This window comes from Dictyostelium purpureum (assembly GCF_000190715.1).
Source record: "Dictyostelium purpureum unplaced genomic scaffold DICPUscaffold_284, whole genome shotgun sequence".
Lineage (NCBI taxonomy): Eukaryota > Evosea > Eumycetozoa > Dictyosteliales > Dictyosteliaceae > Dictyostelium > Dictyostelium purpureum.
This window is the reverse complement of record NW_003519620.1, coordinates 29651-43694: the sequence shown is the minus strand read 5'-3', so window position 1 is coordinate 43694 and position 14044 is coordinate 29651. Positions and strand designations below refer to the sequence as shown.

Below are 14044 nucleotides of genomic sequence, written 5' to 3'. Positions count from 1 at the left end.
ATATTTTTGTTGTTGGTTTCCATTCCGTTGTTGGACATACCAACAAAGTGAAATTAACTACTTGTTGTAACAGAATTTAATTGGGATGTGATTAATTTATTTTGTTGATATAAAAGTGAAATTAAATTTTTATCATTTTGACGTAATTGTTTTAACTTTTTAATAGTTTTAGACAAGTTACTTTTTTTATTATTAAATATATTGGATTTTGATTTTTTAACTAATGTTGTGGTTTTATTAATACAATTATTTTCATTCGATTCTATATTATTGTTATTATTATTGTTATTATTATTATTATTATTTAATGAGGTGGCATTATTATTATTATTTTCTTTGATTACTGAATTTGTAATTTTTGAAACGCATTTGATAACCTCGGTTTGAATTGGTAAATTATCTAAAAGCATGACAACTTTAAATAAGCTATTTTCATGTTGTGACGATAATGCCAATATTCTAGTCTCGATAGTAATAACTTCACTGCTTATGTAAATGTTATATTCTAATGGACTAGCCTTTAATGTATTTACTGGTGCGAGATCGTTTTCATATACCAATTTTAACGAAACTTTATCTTTGGTTAAATTTTCGAATGATGTTTTACTTTGTTTATTTTCAACAACAATAGTAAATGGCATATTTTTAGTGACAACAACTGTATTATCTCCGCCCCTAACAATATCATTTAATTTAATATTAAATTTATTATTATAAAATTTGGTGATTGTCATTTTATTATTATTATATTTATATTTATATATTTATATATTTATTATATTTATTTATTTAAATATTTGGTTAAAAAAAATAGAAACAACAATAAAAGTTTACTATTATTATAAAATGTGATTATTTAAGAAAAAGCAAAAAATAAAACAACAAACTTTGCTATATATAAATAAAATATAAATTTATATTTGTATTGAAGAAATTATAATAAAAAAAAAAAAAAATTTATATGGAAATAAAATTTTAATGTATGGGAAAAAAAAAAGAAAAAAAAATTAAAAATAAAAAAAAATAAAATAAAAAAAAATTAAAAAAAAAAAACTTTTATTGTTGAATTTTTAACAAAGACGCATAATTTTATAACTCCAAAAATATCTTTTTTTTTTTTTTAAAAAATCAAGATGAATATATACATTAACTTTACTCTTTTTTAAAGAGGAAATAATTATAATTTATTAAAAATTATTTAATTACAAACACAATTTAAATAAATATTTTACAACTATAAATAAAACTTTAAAAAATAAAAAAAAAATAAAAAATAAAAAAAAGTTAAAAAAAAAAATAAAAAAAAATAATTTATTTTTATTTTTTTATTTTTTATTTTTTAATTTTTAATTTTTTGCAACAAAAACAAATTAATTTTTTAATTACACAGTAACAATGACAGAGTTATCAAAAATAAAAAAAAGAAATATTATCAAATTGGTGCAGGAGGGACACAGCAAGTCATCAGTTGCACAAAAATATAAATGCCATCGACATACAGTTTCCAAAATTGTTAAAGAATTTGAAGAAACGGGGGAAATTTCGGAATCTACCAAAGTGGGAAGACCAACTTTACCAAAAAAGAAGAAACAATGGGTATATGTAGGAAAATAAATCTCTGGAAAAAAATAAAATAAAATAAAATAAATAAACAAATATTAATTGATAAAATTGTAAAAAAAGAATAGATATTTTTTTTTAAATATTTATTTTAAATATTAAAATTTCATTTTATGTTAATTTAAAAAAAATAATATTAATATTTCTTTTTAGTATATTGCTTTTTTTTTATTCTATTATCATTTTGGCCATCATAATCATCGTCTTCGTTATCGTTATTGTTATCGTTTAATTTTTTGTTATTTGTTGGTGGTTTTCTATTTGATTTTAATTTACTGGTATTTTTAGATATAGGTTTAGAAATATTGGTTGATTTTCTTTTTCTTGAAGGTTTTTCATTATCACTATTATCTTCATCATTGTTATTTTCCATTTTATCTAATAGGGTTTGTCTTTCAATTACAAACTCTCTTGATTTTGCATCTTTAAAATGAATACCTAAACGAATTTTATCAGCTTTGACTTTCTTTTGATATTTTAATACAGTCGATTCATATTTCTCTAATTGAAAAGTAATTGTTGGCATTAATTTGGCTTCCCTATTTATTCTTGCTTTTTCTAGAGCATTTAATTTACTTGTATTCTTTTTGGTTGAATCATCTCTCCATTCAGAAAAATCATAAATATTTGACGACAATAATGATGATAAATCTACTAGTTCTTTAATCCTATCATTTACATTCGTTAAAAATAACATTAACTATTTTTTAAAAGTAATAATAAAATTAATATTAATATTTTTTTTTATAGTTATGAAGGGTTAATTATAAATGATACATACCAAATTAATATAGCTTGTTAATACTGTATATAGTTTTTTAATTAATTTTAAAAACTTTTCACGTGGTGAACCTATAATTTTACAAATTGAAAGGTGTTGTAAAACTTTACAGCAGTTTTGAAGATTATTGCATATTATTTCTCTGTTTTTAATTAAAATATGACTTTCGGATTCTGATAATTTACCACCATTCCAATCTTTTTTCAAATGAGATATTAATTCTTTTGATTTATCGATACATGATTCTTCATTTTCAATTAAAATATTAATTGTACTTGAAACTGTTTTTTCATTAATTAGAGCTAAAACTTTGGGTGGGTGATTACCATCATATAATACATCGGATTTGAATGAACCTAATAATGCTAAAACATATTTTGATAAGGTCTCGGTAATGGATTGATCTTGTTTATTGCACATATCGATGATTGAACGTAGGATGGTGGTTGCTAATGCTGGTGAATCGATTTTGTTTTTGCTTGATATGTTTTTTAAGAAAACGAATGATGGTCTAACCTCATCGAATTCAGTTAGATATTTATATAGATTTGTAAGTACATTAAATAACAGTTCACAGTCTGGATAGTACTCTTGAAACATGTGCGATGTAATAATTTGTTGCAATTTTTCTACCATTACAACAATAACTTTGTGACCTCTAATATTGGATGTTGGTTTAGCTGGTTCAATAAGTGGTTCTTGGTCTTGCTCTTCATCTGGATTATCTTGTTTGTCCTTTAGCTTTTCTTGATATTCTTTCAATTGCTCTTGGTACTCTTTCAATCTAATGTTATCTAAAATTGGGCTAAAAATATTATACATTACGATTTCACTTTTATTTTCAAAAACAAAAGTTACCATAAGATCGATACACGAGAGAGCTATAGTATGAATTGGTTTTTTTGGTTGTTGACCAGCATTGGATGGGGTTACCCATTCATTTTCCATAATTTCATTCATCAAATAAATTAATAAGTGTTTAAAGAATATTTCTGGCTGAATTTGAAAAAGTTGAGTGATTTGATCTTTATCCATTGATTTCTTTAAAACTTTAATACCATTGTACAGTTTTGATAATGAATTGAATAATGTTGAGTAGCTATAGTATAGTAACTCCATATGATCTGGATTGTTTCTATTGAATAAATGTTTTGGTGAGCCACAGATGGTTTTTAATAAATTATATAAACATTTTAATGAAGGGAATTGATTAAATCCTGCAATAATTGCAGAGTTATTACTGCTACTATTAAATGGGGATTTTTTGGTGGTACTGTTGGTTGTGGGTTTCTTTTTAGATTTACCATCACCATCATGATTGTCATCATCTTCATCACCAAAATTATTTTCGTCGTCTTGATCAATGGCTTTTGATTTACCCTTTTGCTTTGTTTGAATGGATGATCTTGATGATGTTTCCTCTTGATTTTCTTTTAATTTCTTTAATAGTTGATTATAGAGAGAGAATAATGATAAGATTGAAACGATTTTTGAACTATCACTTTCAGAAATTGAAATATATTCAATAAGTGATTCCATAACACCAATAAGCATTTTACATTGAAATGTCATTGCCTCAGTTCCTCTACCAGAGAATTGGAAACTTTCGATGGAACACTCCCTAATTAATGCTAAAAATGTTTCGAATTTAACTTTTAAATCATTTCTTTGAATTGAATCTTTTCTTGGTTGATGTTGTTGGCTTGATGCTATTTGGGTTGAGGGAGCTGCTTGACTGTTTGAAACTTGATTATTATTTATATTGTTTGTTTTTGAAATACAAAGTTGGATACAATATATTAATTTATCTAATGGCTCAGAAACGATGGTGGTGTTTAGTGATTTCATTTCAACACACTTTGCCAAGTCGAATGGTGATCTATTACTGCCAGTTATATCAATGTATTGGGAGAATTGATGGGATAACATTTCGAAAACATGATCACATAAATCGGGTCTTGTGCTAACTAAATCGGTTAGGCCTTGATAAAGTAATGATCTAATTGATTCCTGTTGAGTTAAGGCTCTTCTGAGAATACCAAAAATTTCTAAAATAACTTGGTCCATTAGTCTGCCATTGCTGGACATTGCGTCAGGAGATGATAAACACTTGAGTAATTGTAGGAAACCAGTTACACCAGCAGATCTAGCTTCAATTTCACGCGCAAACATTGATTTCTTTAAAACAACAATAATTGCATTTAAAAAGTTACTTTGAATTAAAAATATTCTATCAAATGCATTCACCAATTGCTGTACGGTGTTTGTCGAGTAGTGTTGTAAATACTCGAATGATTCTTTGAGTTTTGAGTACCTAACATCAGCAGTAAATGTTTTACAAATCTTTGATAAAAGAATAAACCAGTTTTGTGGAATTGTATCTGATTTCATAATAATACGCGAAAGAATTTCATCTAAAATAGTTTCTCTAATAGATTGGTGACCCGAAAAGAGTTCGAATAATAAGTTTAAACCCATAGTACGAAGTGCTTTGACAGTATCGGTAACAACTATCAATTGGTAGTCCATAAGGGTGATGGCAAATTGGACACAGGCATCAACAATAATATCTAAACCCTTAGTAGTTGAGTTTATAGTTTCTTTGAAAACATCAAAATTTGACGTTGAGGATTTGACAAAATCTATTGCTAAATGTTTAAGGCAATCGAAGGCACTTGGTTTATACCTTGCAATTCTTGAAATATTCATTAATAAAGCTATATTAAATTGAGTTGGTACCTGTTTAAGTTTTAAATATTCTTTTGCTAAATCCATATCTTGCTTAATTGAAATATTCAATTGTTGAAAAATAATTGATTCGACACAAAACAACTCGTTTAAATTATTTGATTCTCCATGATTATTTATCATTTTAAAGCTACTAGTATAGTTATTATTGTCATTGTACCCCAATTCTCTATCTTGTTCACTTTTTTCGATATTTGAAAATAATTCACAAATTCCTTTCATTATAACACCTTTTAACCCCTTTGATGATAATAAAATTAATTGGTGAACTAAAGAAATGTATTCATCTTTAATTAAATCTTTTGATTCGCTAAAAAAATTAATAAAAAAAAATTAGGTTAAAAGTTTTAATTTTAGATATTTATAAAAATAATGATAACTTACTTAAAAATTTTATTAATAACTAATTCTAAATCAGACTTATTTAATTGTAAATCATTGAGCATTGAAATAGTTGATATGAAAATTTCTTTATTCCATTCTGATTCAACAATTTTTTTAATAATTTGAGATTTGAATGACTCATCACTCTCCATACTTGCTGGGGTACTGAGGAAGGATAGTTGTTCTAATGATTTTGGTAGTAATAAAAGTATAGGTGCTCTTCGATTTGAATGTAGGGTATCTGCAATACTTTCTGCTATATCTCTGTAGGACTGTCTGTTGATACCGTCGCATTCTGATAATAAAATATCTACACACTGGTTTAGTTGTTTTTCTTCAATGCCACTCTTATATTGAATAATTTGTTTAACAAACTCTTGAAGTATTTCGCCACGAATTAGTTTTTGATAATTTTGGTCACTTTCAGCTGTTGTTGATTTCATTACGGCTTTTATATAATCGAATGCTGATTTTTTTTCATTTAACCTTTTTTCGACAAATGATGCGATCTCTTGATAGTTTTCTTCCATTGATTGTAACATACCATACATAGTTTCAGGGTCACCAACATTGGCTATGGCAGCAATATTATTTCGTCTTTCTATTTGTTGTTGAGTTGATAAAACATTATCATTAAAAAACTGGGATGGACTACTACTAACTATATTATTAACTATTGGTTTTTTTGATTCCTCTATTAACCATTCATCAAATCTTTTACCACTATTATTATTTATAATATTAATTTTTCTTTTTTCGTTATTGTTATTATTATTATTATTATTATTATTATCACTATTATCACCATTGTTATTATTGTCATCATTATTATTGCTATTATTATCGATAGTATCATCATTTTCACTGCTTGATGAGGATTCTTTTCTCTTTTTTTCTTTCTTTCTTTCTTTCTTTTCCTTTTTTTCTTTCTTTTTCTTTTTCTTTTCCTTTTTTTCTTTTCTTTTCTTTTCTTTTTTCGTTTGTTCCTCTTCTTCATCCTCTTCACTATTTTCTAAATCATCTTCATGTTCCTTTTCTTCTTCTGCATTTTCATCTATAATCTCTTCTTCATCCATATTAACAATTATTATTTATTACAATTTTTATTATTTATTAATTATATATATATATTATTTGTTTAAAGCGTATGAAAATAACAAGACAAAATACAAAAACAGTTGTGTGTTTCATGAATGAATCGTGAAATTAATCTTCTTAGAAAATTGTAAAAATAAAGAAAAAAAATTAAAAAAAAATAAAAATTAAAAAAAAAAATAAAAATATTATTTTTTTTTTTTTTTCGAAATTAAATTTGCAAAAATAAACTCAGTTTAATAATAAAACACAACCAAAAATAGAAAATAATAACAAAGGAATTATATCATCATAAAAAAAAAAAAAAAATTTATTTTTTATTTTATTCCAAACACATGGAACAGCTTTGTGTATTTAATTATGTTATATTTATTTGTGTGTTTTTGTGGGTTGTGTGTTTTTTTATTTTTTTTATTTAAATAATATTCACATAAAATTTTTTATTTTGATAATTATAAATATATCTAAATATATTCCCACACACAAGAAGCATTCCTTTTGATTATTTTTTATAAAAAAAAAATTTTAAATATAAAAATAGATTTATTTTTGTATATATATTTTTTTTTTTTTCAAATTTATTTCATAAAAATAACAACAAAAAAAATAAACTAAATAAATTTACTAAATAAAAAATAAAAAAAATAAAAAAAATAAAAAAAATAAAAAATAAAATTAAAAATACTATTTTTGAACAAATAAACTATTTTTTATATTTTTTAACTTTAAAATATTTCTCTATACTATTTTTTTTTTTCTATTTTCTTTTGTTTATTAATAATGGATACCAGTTTTAATTTACAACAGATTTCAAACAAAAACATAACTAATAACTCCAATATCCAAACTTTCTATCCAGATATTTCAAGACTCTTAAATAGTCAAAGATTTCATTTGGATGAAATAAATAAAATATTAAAATCAGATCCCAGTAACAAAAATTTATTAGATAGACATTTTTCTTTCTTATCAAAAATCGAAGAGCAGCAAAATCATTATATTATGCAAGCTTCACCAAATTCATTTAATCCATCATTACATACAGCTAAAAATGTACAGGCTTTAACAACCCCAAATCTTGAATATAATAATATGAATAATAAACAAAAAATTATCCCCCCAACCACTGAATCACTATTACCACCCCATATACAACCTATAATCTCACCAAACCTCAAAGAATTATTTCAATCAAATGATGTTCTTATTCAACAAAAAAAACATCAAAAATCTACCCAACCACAACAAACAAGCAATGCACCAAATAAATTAAAAGGAAAATTCAAACCAAAAACACCTCCACAATTTACATTTTCAAAAAATTTAGTTCAATTAATGGAAAACAACGAGGACAACACCATACATTCAACTTTAAAGAGAAGAGGAGAACTTTATCCAATGCACCAAGTTAATAATTCAAAAAAAATCAAAACCTCTGATGATGGAAAAGAGAAAACTTCCATTGGTAACAATAATATAATTTTTGGTGAACTAAAAGAACACTTTGAAAACTTTCTACTTAAAAGCTCAAATAAAGAAAGTGGAAAACCATTTTTCACTAGCCCATGTAAAAGATTTGTATTATTTAATTGTTATATGTATCCATTTCCAAAGCAACTAAGTTCTGGTCGTCCACCCAAATCACCAATTGTAATCGTCGATTTAAAATATGAAGAAAATGAAAAATTGGAAATTAAAATCAGGGTAGAAGAAAGTAATTTTAACATCTCCTCAGATACCACTTGGAAAATGACCGAACCTGGTATATACGAAGTCTACCCCTCTGTAAAAATTGATAATAATCATGAAAAAAACTTTCATATTGTTTTTCAAGTTAATAGAATCAAAATGATTTCCTGTCAATTGTCAAAAGTCTGTGAAAATCCCAACCAAGACTGTCTTCCCTGTTCCTCTATTGAAGTCTATGAACTTGTTACATGCTTTAAAATCCCATCTATCGAGTTTGTCAACAATACAAGTAATTTATCCAATCCAGTTAGACCAGAGTTAAAACAAATAAAGTGCGATAGCGATAAAGTTTATTTCTGGTGTATTTGTGCAAACGAATTTAAAAAAGGTAAAAAGAAAGGAAAAAAGGAAGGATATCCTCTTTCTGTTGTTTTTAAACCAATGTCTTACACTGCTGGTTGTGACGTCACTGTAGATCAAAATCAAATAGATTTTCTAAGTCAAAACGTTATCTCATTTTATGCACCCCTTGGTGGTAAAAAAGGTCTAGTTATTGGTTTAAAATACAGTGTTGAATTCAAAGCAAATAAAAAAGAAACAAATGCCCCAATTACAATTGAAATCAAACAAATTAAATAGTTGTAATACTACACAAATCATACATTGTTTTAATTTAAATAAATATTTTTTGTTTTTATTTTATTTTTTTTTGTTTTATTTTTTTTTTTTTTTTAATTGAATTATTGCTTCAACATTTTTTTTATTTTTATCATAAAATTTTATTCTCGAATAAACAGCAATCCTCTAGTTCGGTTCGGAGCTTTAATCAATTGTTTGTGACAATGAGTCATTGTCACTAACAATTGATAACGGTAAACCATAAACTAAAAATACATTATCCTAAAAACTTTGCTGCTTCCACTGCTGTTTTGTTACCTCTACCCATAATGAAATCATTATCTGATGCTTGTGTATAGTGTTTTGATTTAATTATTTAAATAATATTTTTTAATTAATTTTAAATAATCATTTTTTTGTGAGTTTCATTGTATAATAATTTCTCTCAAATTCTTTTTTTTTTTATTTAATTTTTTTATTTATTTATTTTTTATAATTAATTAAAAAATATTATTTGTATAATTAAATTGAATAATTAAATTGAACAATTATAGTTTCTTTAGGAATGAATATTAAAATAAATATTTATAGTTATTATACTTTCCTTAAAGTGGTCTTTTAGATTAAATTTAATTATAAAATCTATTATTATAAAATCTATAGTGGCTATATTAGTTAAAAATTATTATTATTTTAATTTTTAATAATGATGTTCTCAATTTTTTATTCCTTTGTAAAAATTTGGAGAGTGTGTTTTTTAAATTAAATTTTTTTTTTTTTTTCAAAATTTTTAAAAGGTATATTTTGATCCAACTGCACAATAAAAATTTTTCTTTTTTATTAAATTATTTTACACACCAATTTTTATTATTATTTCTCTTATTATTTCTCTTATTATTTGTAAATTCTTTTTATTTTCTTTTTTGGTTAATCAAGATGGATGATAATATAAATTTTAATAACGATTTCAAAAAAAAATATATAAACTTTTTTTTTGGGAAAAGATAGAATATTGTTTATAGGAACTTTTGTTCCATATAAAACAACAAATGAAGAAAAGAAAAGAAAAAATGAAGAGCTAGATGAAGCCAAATTAAAATCCAAATAAAGACTCACCAATAACATCTTATTAAATTGGTGAAGTCCAGAAACACCTAATATCATTATCAAAAAGATGAAATTTATATCCAAATAGAGACGAAACTAAAATTGAACCTTGTAACATCACCAACAAGTCTTAAATAATATATTAATAAAACATACTATCAAAAAATTAAATTTTTTATATAAATAAATTTTAAAATTATTTTTAACAATTTTCACATAAATGTGTCTTTTTTTATTAATTTATTATTTTTTTTATTATTAAATTAAAACATCATTTATTAGTGGTTGTTAAGTCACCTTTCTTATTATTTAAAAAATAAATTTCTAATTATCTAATAATTTTTATTTTATTTTTTTATTGTTTTAAATTTATATTATAATTAATTTATTTTGTTTATAAAAATATTGATTGGTCTAATTGTGCATGGATCTGGTAATAAAGGATCTTTACCTTCTCTTCCTAAAACTATTTTATTTCTATCATAGTTGCTTGGCCAGAGCAAATTATTGATATTCGTAAAATATTTGATTATATTGATTAGCCTCAATAGTGTAGACTTGAAAGTTGGTTCTAGGTATCATCAAACCAATGTTTCTTTCATACATAATAAACGTGCACCAATGTCTATAAGAGCTATTATAGAACGCTATATCAACTAGCTAACACTTTTTAATTTGTAAAATCAAATTCGATATTACTGCAGTCGGTTTGGGTTTTGATTCAGCTGATTTATCAGTTATTAAAAATGAGGGCGAATGGATGAAATGTGTTATTTTTAATTTTGTTTCTGTGACTGGGTGACTAATTACGATGCTTATTACTTATCTATGAGAAAATTTGTATTAGATGCACGATTCTAAAGCTTTGTTTGATCCAGAATCTAAACTACTACTATTTGATATCAAATATTCTACATTATTACCTGGTGATATTCTACACTACTCGATTTAGATTTATTTGATTCAGACTCTAAACCACCATTATTTGATAAAATAAACTATTTGCGTTATGAATTAGATTCTACACTACCTGATTCATATTCTACACTAGTTGAGGTTTATAGAAACCCACACGATTTACGAAACCTCCATATAAATCATTCCTTAGTTCCACTTGATGAAAAATGCTCTGTATTACCACCACATAATGAAATAAACAACACAAATTTTAAAGAATAGCTACAACTTGGTGCAATAGATTCTATTCTAATATTTGATGACAGGCTTTGCATTACGACCACAAATACCAAAAATACAATAGATATTGCACAACTTGACGAAACAGGTCCCAAATTATTTGGTGAGTTCGGAATATATACCACTTGATACAACTTTTAGAGTCTGAATCAAATAAATCTTTTAGTTGCTTTTTATTTTATAATACTTTATTAATAATGCTATAGAGAAAGCAAATAAGAAATCTTCTAATGCATATATAAAAAGATTAATTAATGAAAAATCTATTTTATATTATATATATATAATTGGTGTTTGAATAAATGATATGAATCTTCACCCAGTTTTTCTAAATCTTCAATATTTGAATACTTGAGACATTTCTTTATAACTTCATAGGTAATCTTTGGGTAGTCTGCTCTGTTTGAATTAAACTTATATAATACCTCTCGAATATTACCGATATTTAATGTTTTTAAAAGTAGCAGAACATAATTTGGTGGTGATTTTAATTCCTCTTTAATTAAATTTCTATATGATGATGGTGGTGGAAGTGTTATATTACCATTATTAATTAAAAAGCTATTACTGTTTTTATTGTTGCAACCGCTACTAACGCTACTTCCATTGCTATCATTACTACTTCAACTTGCGCTTCGGGCTAAACTGATACTATTATTATTTAGATTGCTATATTCACTAACACTATTTAAATTATAGTTACTATTACTATTTTGTAAACTGAATGTTGTAGGTTCTGGTGCTGCTGTTGTTGTAATTTCTAATAAACTCCATATTTTCTTTTGACTTAAAAGCCCAATGATCTTATGTTTAAATTTATTTCTATAAAAGTAGAATTGGTTTATTGTGGTTGCAGCTGCGGTTGAAAATGTTGGATGGATCTATTGTAATGTTTCTTTCTGCAATATCAATTGTACCACGAACTAAAAATATCATTGTTTAAAACCATTTGAACTATCTCTAATTTCTAATACATACAATATTTTATTTTTTTTATTTGATTTTAATATCTTTAAATCTGAAACTAATGGTCCAATAAAACCAATATCTAAAAATAAAATGAAAAACTAATTAATTTAATTTTGTAAATAAATAGGTATGGTATCATTTAAATATGTGTATAAACTTACTTTTTTATTCAGCAACTCTTAACTGATAGACAGAAGGTAATGCAAAACTTTTGTAATTATATACCTCATTATGTACCATAATAATACATTCAGTATATGATGGTCTATAAATAAAATAAAAAAAAAAAATTCAAAAAACTCAAAATTAATTATTTTATTTTTTTTTTAATTTTTTTTTAAAAATAAATTATTTTAAATAACATATTTTTTTTTTTATCACTCTTTTCATTTACATATATTTGTTTTTTTATTGTTTTTTTTTTTAGTAAATATATTTTAAATAAAAAAAAAAAAAAAAAGTTAAAAAATAATAAAAACTTAAAAAAGATGCGATTGTTTGTTCCTATCAGCTTTTCAACAAATACTGAAACAGATGAAATGGAAATTGAATTTAATATTGATCCAAATTTAATTTTTTTACTTAGTCCAACTTAAAAATGATGAAGGTTAACAGAACTAGAGAATTAAAACTAGTTTTCATCTTATTGATAAATGATCACCCGAAAGATAAAAAAAGTAAGCGAAATAAAAATCGGTTTTTCATCCCTAAAAGTTGGAAATGGACGTGATGATATATAAAAATTATGCTTGCTCCATATTCGCATTATAATTCACCAGACCAATTAACGTTAGACCCTCTTAATTAAGTCTTAAATGAAATTATTATTTGGTAGCGCATTAATTTTTACAAATTGAAACTATTTTCAAAAAAAAAATTTTATATTGAGCATATAAACTTATATTTTATGGGAAAAACTAAACACTACTAGTTAGTTTTTAATTAAAAATTATAATAAAAAAAAAAAGTGTGTGGTGGGATTATAATTTAATTTTTTATTTTTTATTATTTATTAATTTTTTTTTTTTTTTTTGAAAATTTTTTTTTTTTTTTTTTTTTTTTTCCAATCATTCTTTATAATTTATAAAATAATAGAATCAAATAATAATACTTAAAAAAATAACTTTAAAAAAAAAGAAAACTTATTAAAGGTGGAGATTATAGGGATGAGCCATTAAAAGCAACACAAGCTTACCTCGAATCGGGTTAGAAATTAGAAGAGATTATTGGAAGGTGTTGGTATGAAAAATATAGAAGCTTTAAAAGAAATTATAGATTCTTTATTATAATTCAATAATAATAAAAAATAAAATAAAAAAAAATAAAAAAAAAATAATTAATTTTTGTATTTCAAAATTTCTGCACACACAATAATAATAATGATATTAATAATTTATTTATTAATCACAAAAAAGAATGCTATTATAGACAAATTTTATAAAAAAAAAAAAAAGCTATTACATTTGTAAAATAAAAAAATTGATTTTATAAATAAAAATAATATAACAGTCTCTCAAGTTTCCCAATCACACACGAATTGATGTTACCGTGCCCTAATAATTTAAATAAAAGAATCAAATAATAATACTTAAAAATTATAAAATTATTAAATCTTTTAAAAAAAAAAATAAAAATAAAGCAGAAATAATTTTAAGCTTTTTTATTTTATATTTAGAGAATTAAAATTATCTTATTCTTAGTTTTTACCTTATTGGTAGCTAAATTCATTTAAAAACCAATGTAGTCTTCAGACACATTTCTTTTTTTATTTTAATTTATATGAAAAAAAATAAAAAAAAAAATAAATAAATTGACACAAACACTGATATATTTTTA

At 23.8% G+C, this 14044-nt stretch overlaps 4 protein-coding genes across 4 annotated transcripts; 1 reads left to right on the top strand and 3 right to left on the bottom strand.

Moving 5' to 3' along the window:
- Positions 1-53: 53 nt before the first annotated feature.
- Positions 54-734, bottom strand: DICPUDRAFT_156193 (uncharacterized protein; the record flags this gene model as incomplete). The annotated part of the gene is made up of 1 exon (XM_003291527.1): positions 54-734. The coding sequence occupies one exon, from the start codon at positions 732-734 to the stop codon at positions 54-56; it is 681 nt and encodes a 226-aa protein (XP_003291575.1).
- A 939-nt stretch (positions 735-1673) lies between these two features.
- Positions 1674-6609, bottom strand: DICPUDRAFT_49928 (uncharacterized protein; the record flags this gene model as incomplete). Its single annotated transcript, XM_003291526.1, has 3 exons — positions 1674-2320; positions 2402-5459; positions 5534-6609. 3 exons carry the CDS (start codon positions 6607-6609, stop codon positions 1757-1759), a joined length of 4698 nt encoding a protein of 1565 aa, XP_003291574.1. The 3' UTR covers positions 1674-1756.
- A 650-nt stretch (positions 6610-7259) lies between these two features.
- Positions 7260-9018, top strand: DICPUDRAFT_99073 (uncharacterized protein). Its single transcript, XM_003291532.1, has one exon. The coding sequence runs from the start codon at positions 7409-7411 to the stop codon at positions 8954-8956; it is 1548 nt and encodes a 515-aa protein (XP_003291580.1). The 5' UTR covers positions 7260-7408; the 3' UTR covers positions 8957-9018.
- A 1098-nt stretch (positions 9019-10116) lies between these two features.
- On the bottom strand, positions 10117-12175 carry DICPUDRAFT_156190 (uncharacterized protein; the record flags this gene model as incomplete). The annotated part of the gene is made up of 4 exons (XM_003291525.1): positions 10117-10171; positions 11591-11733; positions 11923-12120; positions 12164-12175. The coding sequence occupies 4 exons, from the start codon at positions 12173-12175 to the stop codon at positions 10117-10119; spliced, it is 408 nt and encodes a 135-aa protein (XP_003291573.1).
- Between the last annotated feature and the right edge of the window lie 1869 nt (positions 12176-14044).

Coding starts and splice junctions, on each gene's coding strand:
- DICPUDRAFT_99073 (XM_003291532.1), top strand. CDS start 7,409: ATGGATACCAGTTTTAATTTACAACAGATTTCAAACAAAAACATAACT.